General features: G+C 24.2%; 1 protein-coding gene across 1 annotated transcript; it reads left to right on the top strand.

Moving 5' to 3' along the window:
- Window positions 1–6,279: 6,279 nt before the first annotated feature.
- LOC145840533 (uncharacterized) lies at window positions 6,280–8,468 on the top strand. The gene has a single exon (XM_082947826.1). The coding sequence runs from the start codon at window positions 6,292–6,294 to the stop codon at window positions 8,197–8,199; it is 1,908 nt and encodes a 635-aa protein (XP_082803952.1). The 5' UTR covers window positions 6,280–6,291; the 3' UTR covers window positions 8,200–8,468.
- Window positions 8,469–13,522: the final 5,054 nt, after the last annotated feature.

Genomic DNA, 13,522 nt, shown 5'->3' with positions numbered 1-13,522 from the left:
GTTTCATTTAGCTAGAAAATACTGAAAATTAGTATATCAAAACAACTGTTTTGATATAAAATACAAATTTGCACTTTTTTTGTAAAAATATTGTAAAAAATTGAACATATAACTATAAGGTGGTCAACCACTAAGTAAAAAATAAATTCAGAATTTCTTATGACTTTTTTCAATGGCAACTATCAATGGAAATAAGTAAAATCCCAGAAAATATGAAGCAGAATTACAATGTATAAGTTTAAAGTTCTTGTGATTGTATGATGCTAAATTGTTTTAGTTTTTCTACCTGTTTTGTTAACTGTGTTGTTTTATTAGTAAAATAATTAATTTCAAAAACTAACCAATCAGTTAAAACTGTATATTTATTAATTTTTTCACTGCATTCTAGCAGTAAATCTTAAACTAGTTTTGTGCAGATAGACTTATTATTAGAGAACAATTAGAGTGCAGTTGTGATTAAATTTATTTTTATCAAAGTTACTGGTCATATAGCTATAACGTTTTGTATAAATACTAATGAAGGCCGTTTTTTACCTTCTTTATATATACTTTTTATTGAACAAGAAAAAAAGCGCGCTCAAACTATTTTGTTTTAAGACGTGGTGCACAAAAAACCTTTTGGTTAAGAGCTGCACAATACAGACACCTTTTAATGTTTTTTCCAGGACTTATATTAGTATATTAAATATTTGTCAATTCAGTAATTATAAGGTCATAAAAAATTGAGATAAGGTTCTTGTTTTTCTAAAGATATTGCACATATAGTTATAAAATTTCTATAAAAACTTTCAAACTGTTATTTTACCTTGATTAATCTTCAAGTTGATCCATATAAAAATATAAAACTGTTGATTTTTTTAATTTTTAATGATTTCTGATTGCAACAATTAGTGAATAGATTCTCTTTAATTTTAGATAAAGAAACAAAACAGTCTTCAAAAATTTTATAAAATATTTCATAACTGTAAGTATAATTCCATAACTTTCACCAAAAATAAAGTTATAGTTTTTAATCACTTTTATACAGTTAAGTACTTAAAAAAAAACTTCTTTCTGTTTAAATTTAGCTTATCTTAATAAATAACATTTGTTCAAAAACATGTAAATTTAAGAACTAAATTAAGACTTAAAAGTATTTTTTCAATTTTAAAACAGTTTTTCAAATGCCATTTTTAACAACTTTTAGTTAAACTTTAATCAGCCAGTCATTTATTTTTTTTAAATCACAATTTAAAGTTTTATGTCAGTCATGTCAGTATAGGTGTATGTTTAGTGTCAAAAGAACTAATACATTTTAGATAATTTTTAATGAAATTCAAAAAGTATAATTTTTATTTTTTTTAAGAAACAGCATAAATGAATAGTTTTCAATAATTAAAAATAACATTAAATAAATCTGTGTCAAAGTCTTTATTTTTGGTTAAAAAGTTAAAGTTATTTTTCTTCTGTCAATCACTTTCAATAACATCAACAGTAAATAGTTGCTTTAGGGGTTTGGGCTTTTATTGACTTTGTAGTTTTCAATGTGCAGATATAAACCTTGTAAGTGTTTACCAAATAAAAAGCTACAAAGGATATTTTTTCATTATTTTATTTATTTTTTTTTATGGTAAAAAAACATCAGTCTCAAACTCTACTCCTTGCAACGATAAACGTTTTCTGGGGAAAGTGTTAGATTACTAAGTGTTAAACTATTTTGTTTATTGAACTAAAAAATCTGGCTCAAAAGGTTTACATCACTTCACACACCTATAAATATTTTTTAAGGTAGAAACAATTGAATGGTAGATTAATTTACGTACTATAAACTTGCTTACTTGAATTCGCTTAAAATTTTCATTGAAGAGAGAAGAATACTACCAATGTTGCATCAATATTAAAAAAAAACCCACTTATGTTTTTCACAATTTACTATTATTTCTACAAGAAAAATGTATTTAAAGAACATGCCAACAATATACTCATATTAGGGTATTTCCAAGCAGGTTTTATTCAACTACCAGCGTCTTCAATACATCCTCAGTTAAGGTAAACTCAAAAAGTTATAAAAACTAAACAGTAATCAAATACAAACTTTTTATATTCAGCAAGTATCTGTAACTTTTCTAAAAACAAGTATCAACCTCTATTTTATGCAAAACAAAAATATTTTTACTGTCAACCACTTACCAAATGTTTATACTAAAGTTAAATTGAACAATTCGTTTTAACAATTATAACTGTAACTGTATTATTTTTTAAAAGTTAAAAAAAGTAAACTTGTTCGAATTTCATTCGTTGAAAATAAAGTTTTTTATTGCTTACTAAAACTGTCTGATTTAATGCATTATCTAAACCATTTAAAAAGTTTTATCATACATTTAGATTTTGTTATAGTATTTTTCTAATAAAAAATTTATTGCACGCATTTGATCTTTTAATTTCTGCAGATCAGAATTCAAAATTAATTCAGAAATATAATAATTTTCTACTTATAGAGCTATGCTATTGCTAAATGTTAGTTAAGCACGTATACTTTAGTTTTTGTTATATTTATTTAAGTTTACATAACAAAATAAAAATTCATTACTATATTTGAGTTTAATTCAAAATAAAAGATTTAAAATTTACATTTTTTTGTAATCACTAGTTTTGTTTTTTAAAATTATATAGATAGTTATTATAAACAATTAAAACTATAAAGCAAATATAAATAGGATACACTTTTAGAAAGTTATATCATACATTAAATAATAATAAATAAAAAAAAAACAACCTAATTTTTTAAAAACTTTTGGATAAAAAAGTATAAAGGCTTTTATTTTTAAAAAGAAAAGTTTTACTTTAATTTTTATCTTATAAAAGCTGCATTATAAAAAAATTATATAAAGTAAACCTTGAAAATAATTATAATCAATTTAATATTTAATATTTTTTATATTTATAAAAACAAGTTATAACCCAGCCTGGGTTACCCAGGTATTATAAAAAAAGCTTATCATGTTTTATTTTATTACGAAACGATTACTCTAATTTTTATTGAATTAAAAATAAAGTACTAACATTTTTATGATGTCTCTTAAAGAGTTAAATTTGATAATAAGTCAATAATAATTGCTAATTGTTATTTAAAATATTAAAGTAAAGTTTATATGCTTAATGAAAATTAAAAATACCATAGTTTGAAACATTTTTTAACGATTGTAACAATAATGAAAAATAAATTTAGTTTTAAAGTTTTCACATATGTACAAAAACTATTATTCTTCACTAAAAGGACAATATTTTTAAAATTTTGTTTTATCAAATACTTTATTAGATTAAGTCACAAGTTAGAAAGTTCATCCTTGCTATTTTTAAAAACATAGTTTTAAAAGGGCTATATAGTACAAGTTGTCATCAACAACATCAAAGCTTTGTTTAGTTGAACACAACAAATTAGAAATATTTTGATAAAAAATATCTTAATAAGCTCAAAAATTTATTATTTTCTTCATTGCAATTAAAAAAAAATATCATAGACTTATAAATAAAAGTTAGTTTGTTTTTCTTTCTTTAATATAATTTTTTTGTGTTTTTGTAAGAAAGTTAAGGTGGAACTATTTATTTTTCAAAATAAACCTGAAATTTAGAGCAAAGTATTTTTATAGTCATTTAAAAGCATAAAGTGTGCATTTTTCACAGTTTCCTGCACTTAGTAGTTTTAAATTTAAAGTACTAGTAAGCAGTGGTTTTCAACATGTTTGAAAAAAATCACACATCTCTAAATTAAAAAAGTGCACAGTAGATTTTAATTAAGGCCAAAGGGAGGGTTCCACTTTGGTTTTTACTATTTGATCTTATTTTGTAGAGTTTTATCTGAGCTATCAGAACATTTTCCCCACTAGAAAAATACTGAGATAAAATAATGAGATAAAACAATCAAAGTTGTTGAGCTTAATAGTTTCCTAATAAAATAAGCAAACCCTAAACTCACAAAAAGACTGTTTATCTAAAACCTATCTTCAAATTTTTTCAAAAAGTCCATCACTAATATTTAAATCAATTCATTGCTATATTTTTATAATTTTCAAAAATAAAAATACTTAATGAAAAAAATACTTTTATTTTGTTTCAACTATATTATTATTTTTTAATTTTTAATATTTTTCAAATCTTGACACTGAGAGTCATTTAAACTATAAAAGGAGTGTTTACTAAAAGTTTTAAGCCTCTAACTTCAAAAATGAAGGAGGAGATAAATTTTAGTTATTTTTAATAATTAAAAAAAAAATATTCTGAAAAATTAGCACTCTATACATTTGTATCCAAAACTGTTTACAAAGATTACATTATCTCAAAAGTTGAATCACTTTTTTCTAGTCTTCTAAAAACTGGCTTGTAGTTTATACTGAAAGCTTTAACAATTAAGCCAGTGTTGTTATTTTTAAAATAAAAAATTGACTCCCTATGGCCTTAACCTTTTTAACTAATTAAAATATCTTCTAAAGATTTAGTTTTATTGGTAGTTGCCTAAAAATATAAAGTACATGTGTTAGTTCAACGTTTTTGCCATCTGTTAACATTGGCACAAAAAGTGAACAATAATTAGTATTTGTTTTTTACCATTGATAAAATGTAAAGTTAATTTATTTTTATTAGTGTATATTTATCAAAACAAAAACAAGTTCATAAACTAAAAACTTTCATTGTCAATTTTATTACAACTTAATGTTCCACTATTTTATTTTTGTTCTTATTTAACTAAAAAATTCTGATTTTTAGGAAGTCTTCCATGCAATATTTTAAAAATTTGCTAAAACACATTTAAGATGATTTAAAAAATGACACTTTTATCAAAAAAAAAGTCTTATTTTTTATGATAAAAGCAGTACTAAAAAACATATAAATTCTCTCCAACCTATTTTTTCCAAAATTTTGTAAAAATTATGAAACTTTCAAACTTTGGTTGCTATTATTTTATAAGTTGTTTTCACCTTTAATTAATATTAATAAGATATAGTAGGTTAATATTTATATAAAAAAAATAGTTTACTGCCTTCATGACCAAAAACTTGTTAACAACTATAAAAAAAGGTTAAAAATTAAAATAGAATGGTTTGTTTATACATCTAAATAATCCTTAGCCTTCATTATTTTCCTCTGCACAATTACAGTAGACAATGCGCAAATGTTATATAAAAATAATAAATATAAGTAAATAAATTATATGTACATAGTAAATTAAGCCTAAAAAATTATGTTTAAAAAGATATATTAAAGTGTTATTACTCCTTATTTTTAAGAAATAAAAGAAGCTTGTAAAATTTTATAAAGTTAATTAAGAAGTTTAAACAGTTAAATAATGTTTGTTTATTAAGCAATAATTTTATGATATAAGTTTTTGGATACACTGATAGTGTTTTTTAACTTTTAGTTTTAGACACTCTAGAATGAACTCTGAGTTTTTCATTTAGAATTTAATTATATTCTTAGATAAATTTCCAACTTTTTCTGCAAAAGTATATTTAGTTACTAAATATGTTCTACAACATATCAAATTTCATAGCAGTTTTTGTGAAAAAAATTCCATTCAGAATGAAGTAAGTTCCATATGTATGATAACAGACAAAGTATAAGACAAAGACAACTAGTTTAAAAATCAAAATTACTTACAGTTTTTAAACAGTTATTTAAAAGTTTCAAAATTTAACAAAACTAAAAAAAATTAAAAAACTAAATAAACAAAAAAAACTTTTTTCTTATAGTTATTGTCATAAAATTTTTATTTTATAAATTTTAATTTTGTTGCAACACAATTTTTTAAATATTACAAGAAACAATTGCTGAAAGTTTGAGGTAATGATTTAAGAAAAACTTAGGAGATAGATTTTTAATGATTTATATTTACTTGCAGTTTTAATTTTCTCCTCTCATGAGGAACCTATTATACTCTTCAACTTTAACTGGCTGCATCTCAAAAAATACTTAAAACTTTAAATATCTGTAAAAAGATACTTGTAGCTTAGTTAACACTTAACAAAATAAGATCAAGTTGTGAAAAAAGAATTTACCCTTCCCCCTTTACTCTTAAATAGCCTTATCAAAAAACATAACTTACTTTTAATTATACCTAAACTAAAGTATATTTATGTCTAAAAATTAAGGTAAAATTGTCATATTTTTTAAACTTAATAATTAGTTAAGGAAAAAAAAAAAGAAAATTCAAGCAAGAACCATACAGTTCTACTATTTAATGTTATTACAAATATAGAAATCAATTTAAATTTTTAATAACATATTATTTATACAGATAATTACTATGTTAGTATAATGAATAGAAGTCTAAAGTACAACTCTAGTGGAGTTATTGAAAACAGAGAGAACAGTTTAAGAAATTCTTATGATCAAGACATAAGCACTTTGAGGAAACTGTTAAAAACTAACAATGATGATAATTTAAACAGATCTTATAGCCATTCACGTTTGCATGATAGTTACAACGAAAATATCTCATTTGGAAGAAAAAGTTACAACAGAGACCTAAACTACAGCAACAATATTTTAAATTTGTCTGACACAGCTGTAAATGGAGGTCAAGAAAGCTTAAGTAAGATTAAGTCTGAAAGAGATGAGCTTTTAAAAAGATTTCGTCTTGGAGAAGCATCTTCTGTTAGTACTAAAGAACGCCAAGAGCTAGAAAACCAGTTACAGAACATCAAAGAAGAACTTTTTTACACTAATAAAAGAGCAAAGGAAAAGTTTGAAGACTTTGAAGAAAAGTTAGAGCAAACAAAATGTGCTCTTAGTGAAAAGATATCAAGTAAAGAAATCACAATTGAATCTCTTTCAAAGCAAATTGAAGACCTTAAATCGTCACAAAAAGTTAGAGCACCTTCCTATGAAAGTTCTACTCAAACAGTAAACGAAGAGCAAATTTCTATTAAGGACCTAGAAATACTAGATAACGAATTAAAAAATATGGAAATAAAGTTTACTCATTCAAGAAAACAGTTTGAAAAGTCTGAAGAAAAGTTACGTGAAGAAATTGATAAATCAAAGTTAAAACTAAAAAAGTCTGAAAAAGGCTACAAAGAACTGAGTGAAAGGTATTCAGATGCAAACAATGTTATTTCAAAATTATCAAAAACATTGAAAGAAAAAATGTCAGAGTGTTCAAAAGTTGAAGAACTTTCAAAAGATAATAAAAATATTAGAACAGAAAATGAAAGACTTGAGTTAGAGTTGAATTCAATGAAAAAACTTGCTGAAATTGACCGACTTAAGTACAAAAAGCTTAAAAGTTCAATAGACTCTAAGCAAAAAAGGTTGTTAGCTAAACTGGAACCTACAATAAAAGAACTGAGATCAAAAAATACAATTCTTCAAAACAAGCTAAACGGATTAAATGATGTAAGAGAAGAAATTGACCAGGAAAAAGAAAAGTTCAAAAATAAAATGAAGTCCAACGAAGATTACTTAATCAATGAAAACTCAACACTTGAAAATAAGCTTGCTTTTGTACAGAAAGAGTTTGCTGAGTCATTAGAGAAAAACTCGCGACTCGAGAGTTCCATTCGAGATCAAAATGTGAAGTACAAAGGAGAACTTGACTATGTTGAGTCCAAACTAAACAATGAGCTAAGTAATCTAAAAAGTAAGCTTGATGAAGCTGAAAAGGAGCTTGTTGCTACTAAAACAAGTCAAAGGAGCAATAGTAAAGAAGAAAAGTTGTATTCAATTATTCAGGAAGAATGTAACAAACTATCAATTTTATGTAACACAATTAGCCCTGCCACAAAGTACAATAGTGAAAGGCTTGTTAACAAAAGAGATTCATTGACAAGTAAAAAGTCCATTTTAGACCTTCAAGATGCAGTAGAAACTGTTTGCAGAGGATCAAATGAGCTCTACTGTGAAGTTTTAAGGCTGAGAAGAGAAAAGAATAACTCAAAAACTCCAAGCATTAGTTCTAAAGCTTCGAGCAGCTCTTCAAGTAGAACGAGCTCTTACAACAGATCTTCATACTCTTCAAATCTAAGATCTTCTAAAACAAACTTTGGTAGTTATGATAGCTTGTTACTGAAGAGTTGTGATTACGGCAACTCGGCTTACAGCAGCAACAACGCGTGGAAGAGGAGCAGTGAGAAGGTCATAGATGAGAGCAGCACGGCTAAGCTGCTTTCAAGATTGCAAGGAAGAGTGAAGCAGCTGAGAAGTGATAGGTCATACAAAAATTGAGGACAACAAAATTCATCGATTTGTTGAAAAACAAGAGTACTTTTATTCAAAAATTTTCAAAACACTTTTAGGACTTTTGTTTTAAGATTTTATATCATGCTTCGTTCAGAAATTAAGTTCGACTGTTAACTTCACTATTTATTTATTAATTTTAGAACAAAAAAATACCTTAGGTATTTCTAAAATTATTTTTTCAAAGGTTTATTATGACTAACTATAGTTTTGTTGCTTTAAGACGTTGTTTACACTTGACTTTCTTGTTTAAACGACTTGCCAATTTCTATCTTTCAAACTTTCTAAACCTGAAAAAAAAACTTTAGATGCTGTGTAATTTTGAAAGCTGGTTTTAGTTTTCTAAAGTTTTAGTTATTTTCGATAATGTTTTATCATGAAATCATAGTTTTATACCACATCATGGTGTAGTGGTAACATAGTTTTAACTTTTCAAATCTTAAATACAACTACTGTAATGTTTTGCCTATAAGAATTAATTAGTAATTTATATTGTTATTTTATTATATTTAATGTGAATGTTTTAGTTTAAAGTATTAAAACATTGGTAGAAATCTATTTCTTTTAAAGAGTGTTATTTTTTCTAAAAGTCTTATTAAAGGTTTAGTATATTTTACTAATTATTAATGGAAGGAACATTTTACTTAAATAATGAAATTTAATTTAAATAAATTATTTAATATTGTTTTACTTGAATTATCGCCAATATAAAGTGAAGCATAAAAATAACAAATTAAAATAGTAAAATACTACACTTTTAGTTTAAGAGAACTTTTTTATTTAATTTTGGAAGATTAAAAAAAATTCCAATGTGTTTAGGATATGAGAATTTAATCGATAAAATAATGAACGCAAGAATAAAAATTTTGATTAATTACATAATTCTACCACACAAAATAATCACTTTTAGATGATCAAATTAGAACATCAATTATGGTAACTTTCTTAAGTTTATATTTTCATTTTTTCTAAACATAACAGCAAGATAATTTAGCTGTCATTAAAAGTGTAAATCTAATTATGCTATAAACTAATCCTCACGTATTTGTAAGTTTCAACATTATTATTACCCAATGAACAAAATTTAGTATAATTTTTTTTTTCAATTTCATATAAATTGTGTGAAAATAAACTAAAAATATCTTAAAAGTGTATCAGAATAAAACTTTTTTTAAATACAAAAAGTTCTATGTACTTAAACATTCTTATACTATTGGTCGTTTTGTTGAACAGAAACTTTATTGTGGCAAAAATATTCAAAATTTACAAATAATTTATATTTAAAACTTTATTACAATTTTAAACAGTATCTTACAAAAAAACGCAAAACTAAAAGAATTTTTTAAATTTAAGTATATAATAGATACTTAAAAGCTAATTTCAGTTGATGCACTAGTAGAATAGTTTCTAAAGTTTATAACAGTGCCTTAAAAAGATAAGAGTTGAAACTTACCAAAAGTTAAAATCGCATTTGTGTTCAAGGTAAATTATCAAGTTGTTTATTGCTTTGTGTGAAAACTTCACTAACTTGTTGGATTTTTTTTCGTAATATACTAAACACGGTGTTATCTGTCTAAAAACCTATTGCATCTCTTTATCAATTCCAGAACCGGTTATATACCAGGTTTATTAAATCTTACTAATAGCACAGTTATTTTCAATAAAAGAATAGCTATTTCTATTACACATTTATAGTTGTAGTTCATATGTTATTCTAAGTTATAATTTTATTTGTTATGACTGAAAATCTAACGATTAAAAAGTAATAATAATTTAAGTTATGTTTATCGCAATAAAAATGTTACAATTTGAAAATGCTTGCAATAGTTATAAAGGATTTTTTTATGCCTACATACAGTATGTTTAAGGCTTTTTAAATAATGTATTTTACTTTAAAACTAGTTATTCTAAACAATAACTGTTAACGATTCCTACATAACTTTAAAAATAAAAAAACAAAATTTACTTAGAACTAATGTAAAGGTTTAATGAAACCATTAGTAGACTTGAGCTTGTCTTACGGCATACGAAAGTTCAGGCATTTGTTCTGATGACTTTCACGGATGATTTCTTAAAATCATAATGTAAATACTAGTGGTAGTACTAATGTAAATACGTGTTGGTTAACAATTTTACAAAATAGTTTAAAAGAGAAAAATAATTAACTTCATAACTTTCAGGTCATTAAAAGCCATTTCTTACTGGTAAAATCATCGGATTCTAACTATTCATTTGTAACAATAGATATCTTTAAGATGTTTCACGGTATTTTTAAATAATTTACGGTTTTTTTTTGGGTGGATTATTTCTTTTAAATGAAGTTTAGTTTATCAAATAAAAAATTAATTGATAAAATTAGTTCAGTAAAAAAATAATTTAAGATTAAAGATTACGGCTTTAACATTTCCAACATTCCATGCGAGTCATAGGAAATTTCTGTTTTAATTTTTTACATTAATATGTACTGTTCGTTTTCAATAAGATATAACACAACTAAACATTAATATAAATGAGCAAATAGATTTTAATTTTTTTCTGATTAATAGTTCTTCATTATAAGTTTCTTAGAATATTATGTTGTTTTGAGTAAAAGAAAAACTTATAATAATTATCGAATTTCAATATATGACCAAAATTATTTTTCTGTTGTATAAAAATGACATTAAAATATTGTTTTATACTTAGTTTTTATTTAGTTAACTTTAAAAAATTTAAAAAAAATAAATGTTCTCCTATCATCTATTGTTTATTTTATCATAAATCTAGCAGTTGTAATATACTATTGAACGATAAAAAAAGTACTCAAAAAATTTAGATCAAAGGACCTGGTGTACAAAGAAAGTTTTCGGTAAGCCATCGTTAAAACAATAATCACTGGCTAACTAGTCTTTACTTATGATAAAAAGCACAAATTCTTAATTACAGAATCGCTAGAAAAGTATATAATTCAATTAAAACTTATCTAAACAAACTTGTAGTCAAAGGACATCTTTCAATTTAAATACATTTCCTTAATTTAAACTGAATTTTTTTACACTTACAAACTTTTGTTTTTATTTTAGTATTGTTATAAAAAGCATGTCTAACAAAGGAATTGCTTAAGCAACCATGCACAACCTATGACAGAGTAAATACTTAAATACAATTAATTATTTCATACTTCAAGCTATTTTATTAAGTTATTTGAAATGATAAAAAACCACTTAGAGGATAAATAACATTAAAAGAAAAAAAAAAAACTGTATTTACATAAAGCTAAAGTACCAGAAGTCAAAACCACAAATTTTATGCTTTACAGTGTTTTACCATTTTTTGTTTAGGTAGTTTATTAACTGTTTAAGTTAAACTTATAACAAAAAAAAAACTAACATAAAAGTATTACATATTTTCTTAATAAACAAAAAATTGGTCAAATTTTGTTTTTCAAAGACTTAAGTTACTGCACTGATAGTCTTTTTGTAACTAATGTCTAGGATTTTTACATTGTGAGAATCTAATTTATATCAACTTTCTTAAGCATTTTAATGCTTGTTACAAAATTGACAATTAAAGTCAGTTTCTGAGCTAAATTGTTAAGTTTGCAAGCTTTTATTCTTAATCATACTTAAAAATATCAATTTCACTTCCAATTTAGTTTTTTTCACATTTTTTTTTGTGCTGTTTTGCTTTCTTTCTTTGAAATTCGCTTATCCTGGAAATGAATAAACTTAATTGAGTTGGTATTAAAGTGATCTATTCTGTAAGGTTGCACTCTGTATACCGTCTGAGTGAATTTTATGTACGATTAAAATTTTAGTCATATCGTCTTTTAGTTTCAGAAAATAGTGTTGTTTTTGCGTTGGTTTACTTTTTCGATTGATGAAAGCAATAAAACAGTCTTTAATATACTTTATTTGATGAGGATTAAATAAGCTTTGTTTTTAGATAGCTCCGAGACTCTTTCGAAACACATTTAAGCAATTTTGATGAGTTAAATCTTTTTTGATTAAGAAAAATAAATCACTAGCCACCTCAAATTTAGTTGGATGGAACTATCATCAAACTATCGTCCAATAGCATTGTTAGAATGTTTAATAAAATAAAAACTATTTTGATGTAAATCAATACTAAAAGACAAACTCCTACCGCCATATTGATTTTGAATTGAAGGACGTTGTGGTACACAATTTTATGCGAACAAGTTTTAATTTTAACATAGTTGTTGATAAATGTTCGTGTTGCCATACTTAAAACAAATTCATTTAGGACAGCAATTAAGTACTAATTTTTATGGATTAAAAAAATAGTTAAATAATGGTCACGAATTAGTTCGTTAATGATAGTGAAGCGATAACTTAAAGCTAATTAATTTTATTTAATAAATACATTTGAAAAAGGCTTGATTTATTTCTATTCATAAAAAATTAGTTAAAACTGTTTTGTAGCTCATTACAAACAGTATAAGTAACTAGATTTCAAAAACTTTTAATTATTTTTCTTATGCACAAATATTTTCTTATTGTATAAAAATCAAACTATATTGACTTAAAAACAGTTTTAAAAAGTATTAATTTAATTTTACGCTGTTACAAAAAAAAAACGAAGAGTTTTTAACTTTTTAACTAAAAAATGGCTATTAAGATATCGTAAAACTTTTATAAAAAAATTTAAAATAACATTTTATTAGTCAAAAAAACAGGAATATTTTTAAAAGATCATCAATTTTTACAGGAAAACTATTAAAACATAACCAATTTGTTAGTTTACTGATTTTACAGCATGTTTTGTAAATGGTTTATCTTATTTTTAAAAGACTATTAAAAAAAAGACAGTAAATAAAAAGTAAATAAAAGAAATTTATTTACTTTAAACAAATACTTCAAGTAACTCGTTAAATTACTGTTTGTAATCTCGCTTTCTACGCGAAGTCTGCATCGTTGCATTTTACTAGACATCAAACTGCATTTGTAGAGTATGTCTTGATAACTGAAAGATTTTTTTAATACACCAGTTCCTTTGAGTCTAAGGCTTAGACCAAACTCTTTGAGCGACTATTTTTGTCGTTCAATAAACAGCAATATATAATTATGACTACCTGTTATTATAGTACTCGCGCTTTAATTTCGTATCAAATGTCTATGTAAAGACTAACGCTTAGAGTTATATAAAATCATTTGTTTGAATAGTAGTTATAATAACTAACAAGTATTTTACAAATATATTCTGATTCAATCGTACATTTTTCATACTTAATACAAGTTATTTACAAAATATATAAATTATATCCATATATAACATATATACATCTTATTACGAAATTTCAGTAAGTGAC

Source organism: Thalia democratica, chromosome 7 (genome assembly GCF_965202585.1).
Source record: "Thalia democratica chromosome 7, ktThaDemo2.hap1.1, whole genome shotgun sequence".
Taxonomy (NCBI): domain Eukaryota; kingdom Metazoa; phylum Chordata; class Thaliacea; order Salpida; family Salpidae; genus Thalia; species Thalia democratica.
Note: the sequence above shows the minus strand (reverse complement) of the source record. Positions and strands in the feature narration are given on the sequence as shown.

Bases quoted from the DNA above. Each gene is read 5' to 3' on its own strand.
- LOC145840533 (XM_082947826.1), top strand. From the start codon at position 6,292: ATGAATAGAAGTCTAAAGTACAACTCTAGTGGAGTTATTGAAAACAGA.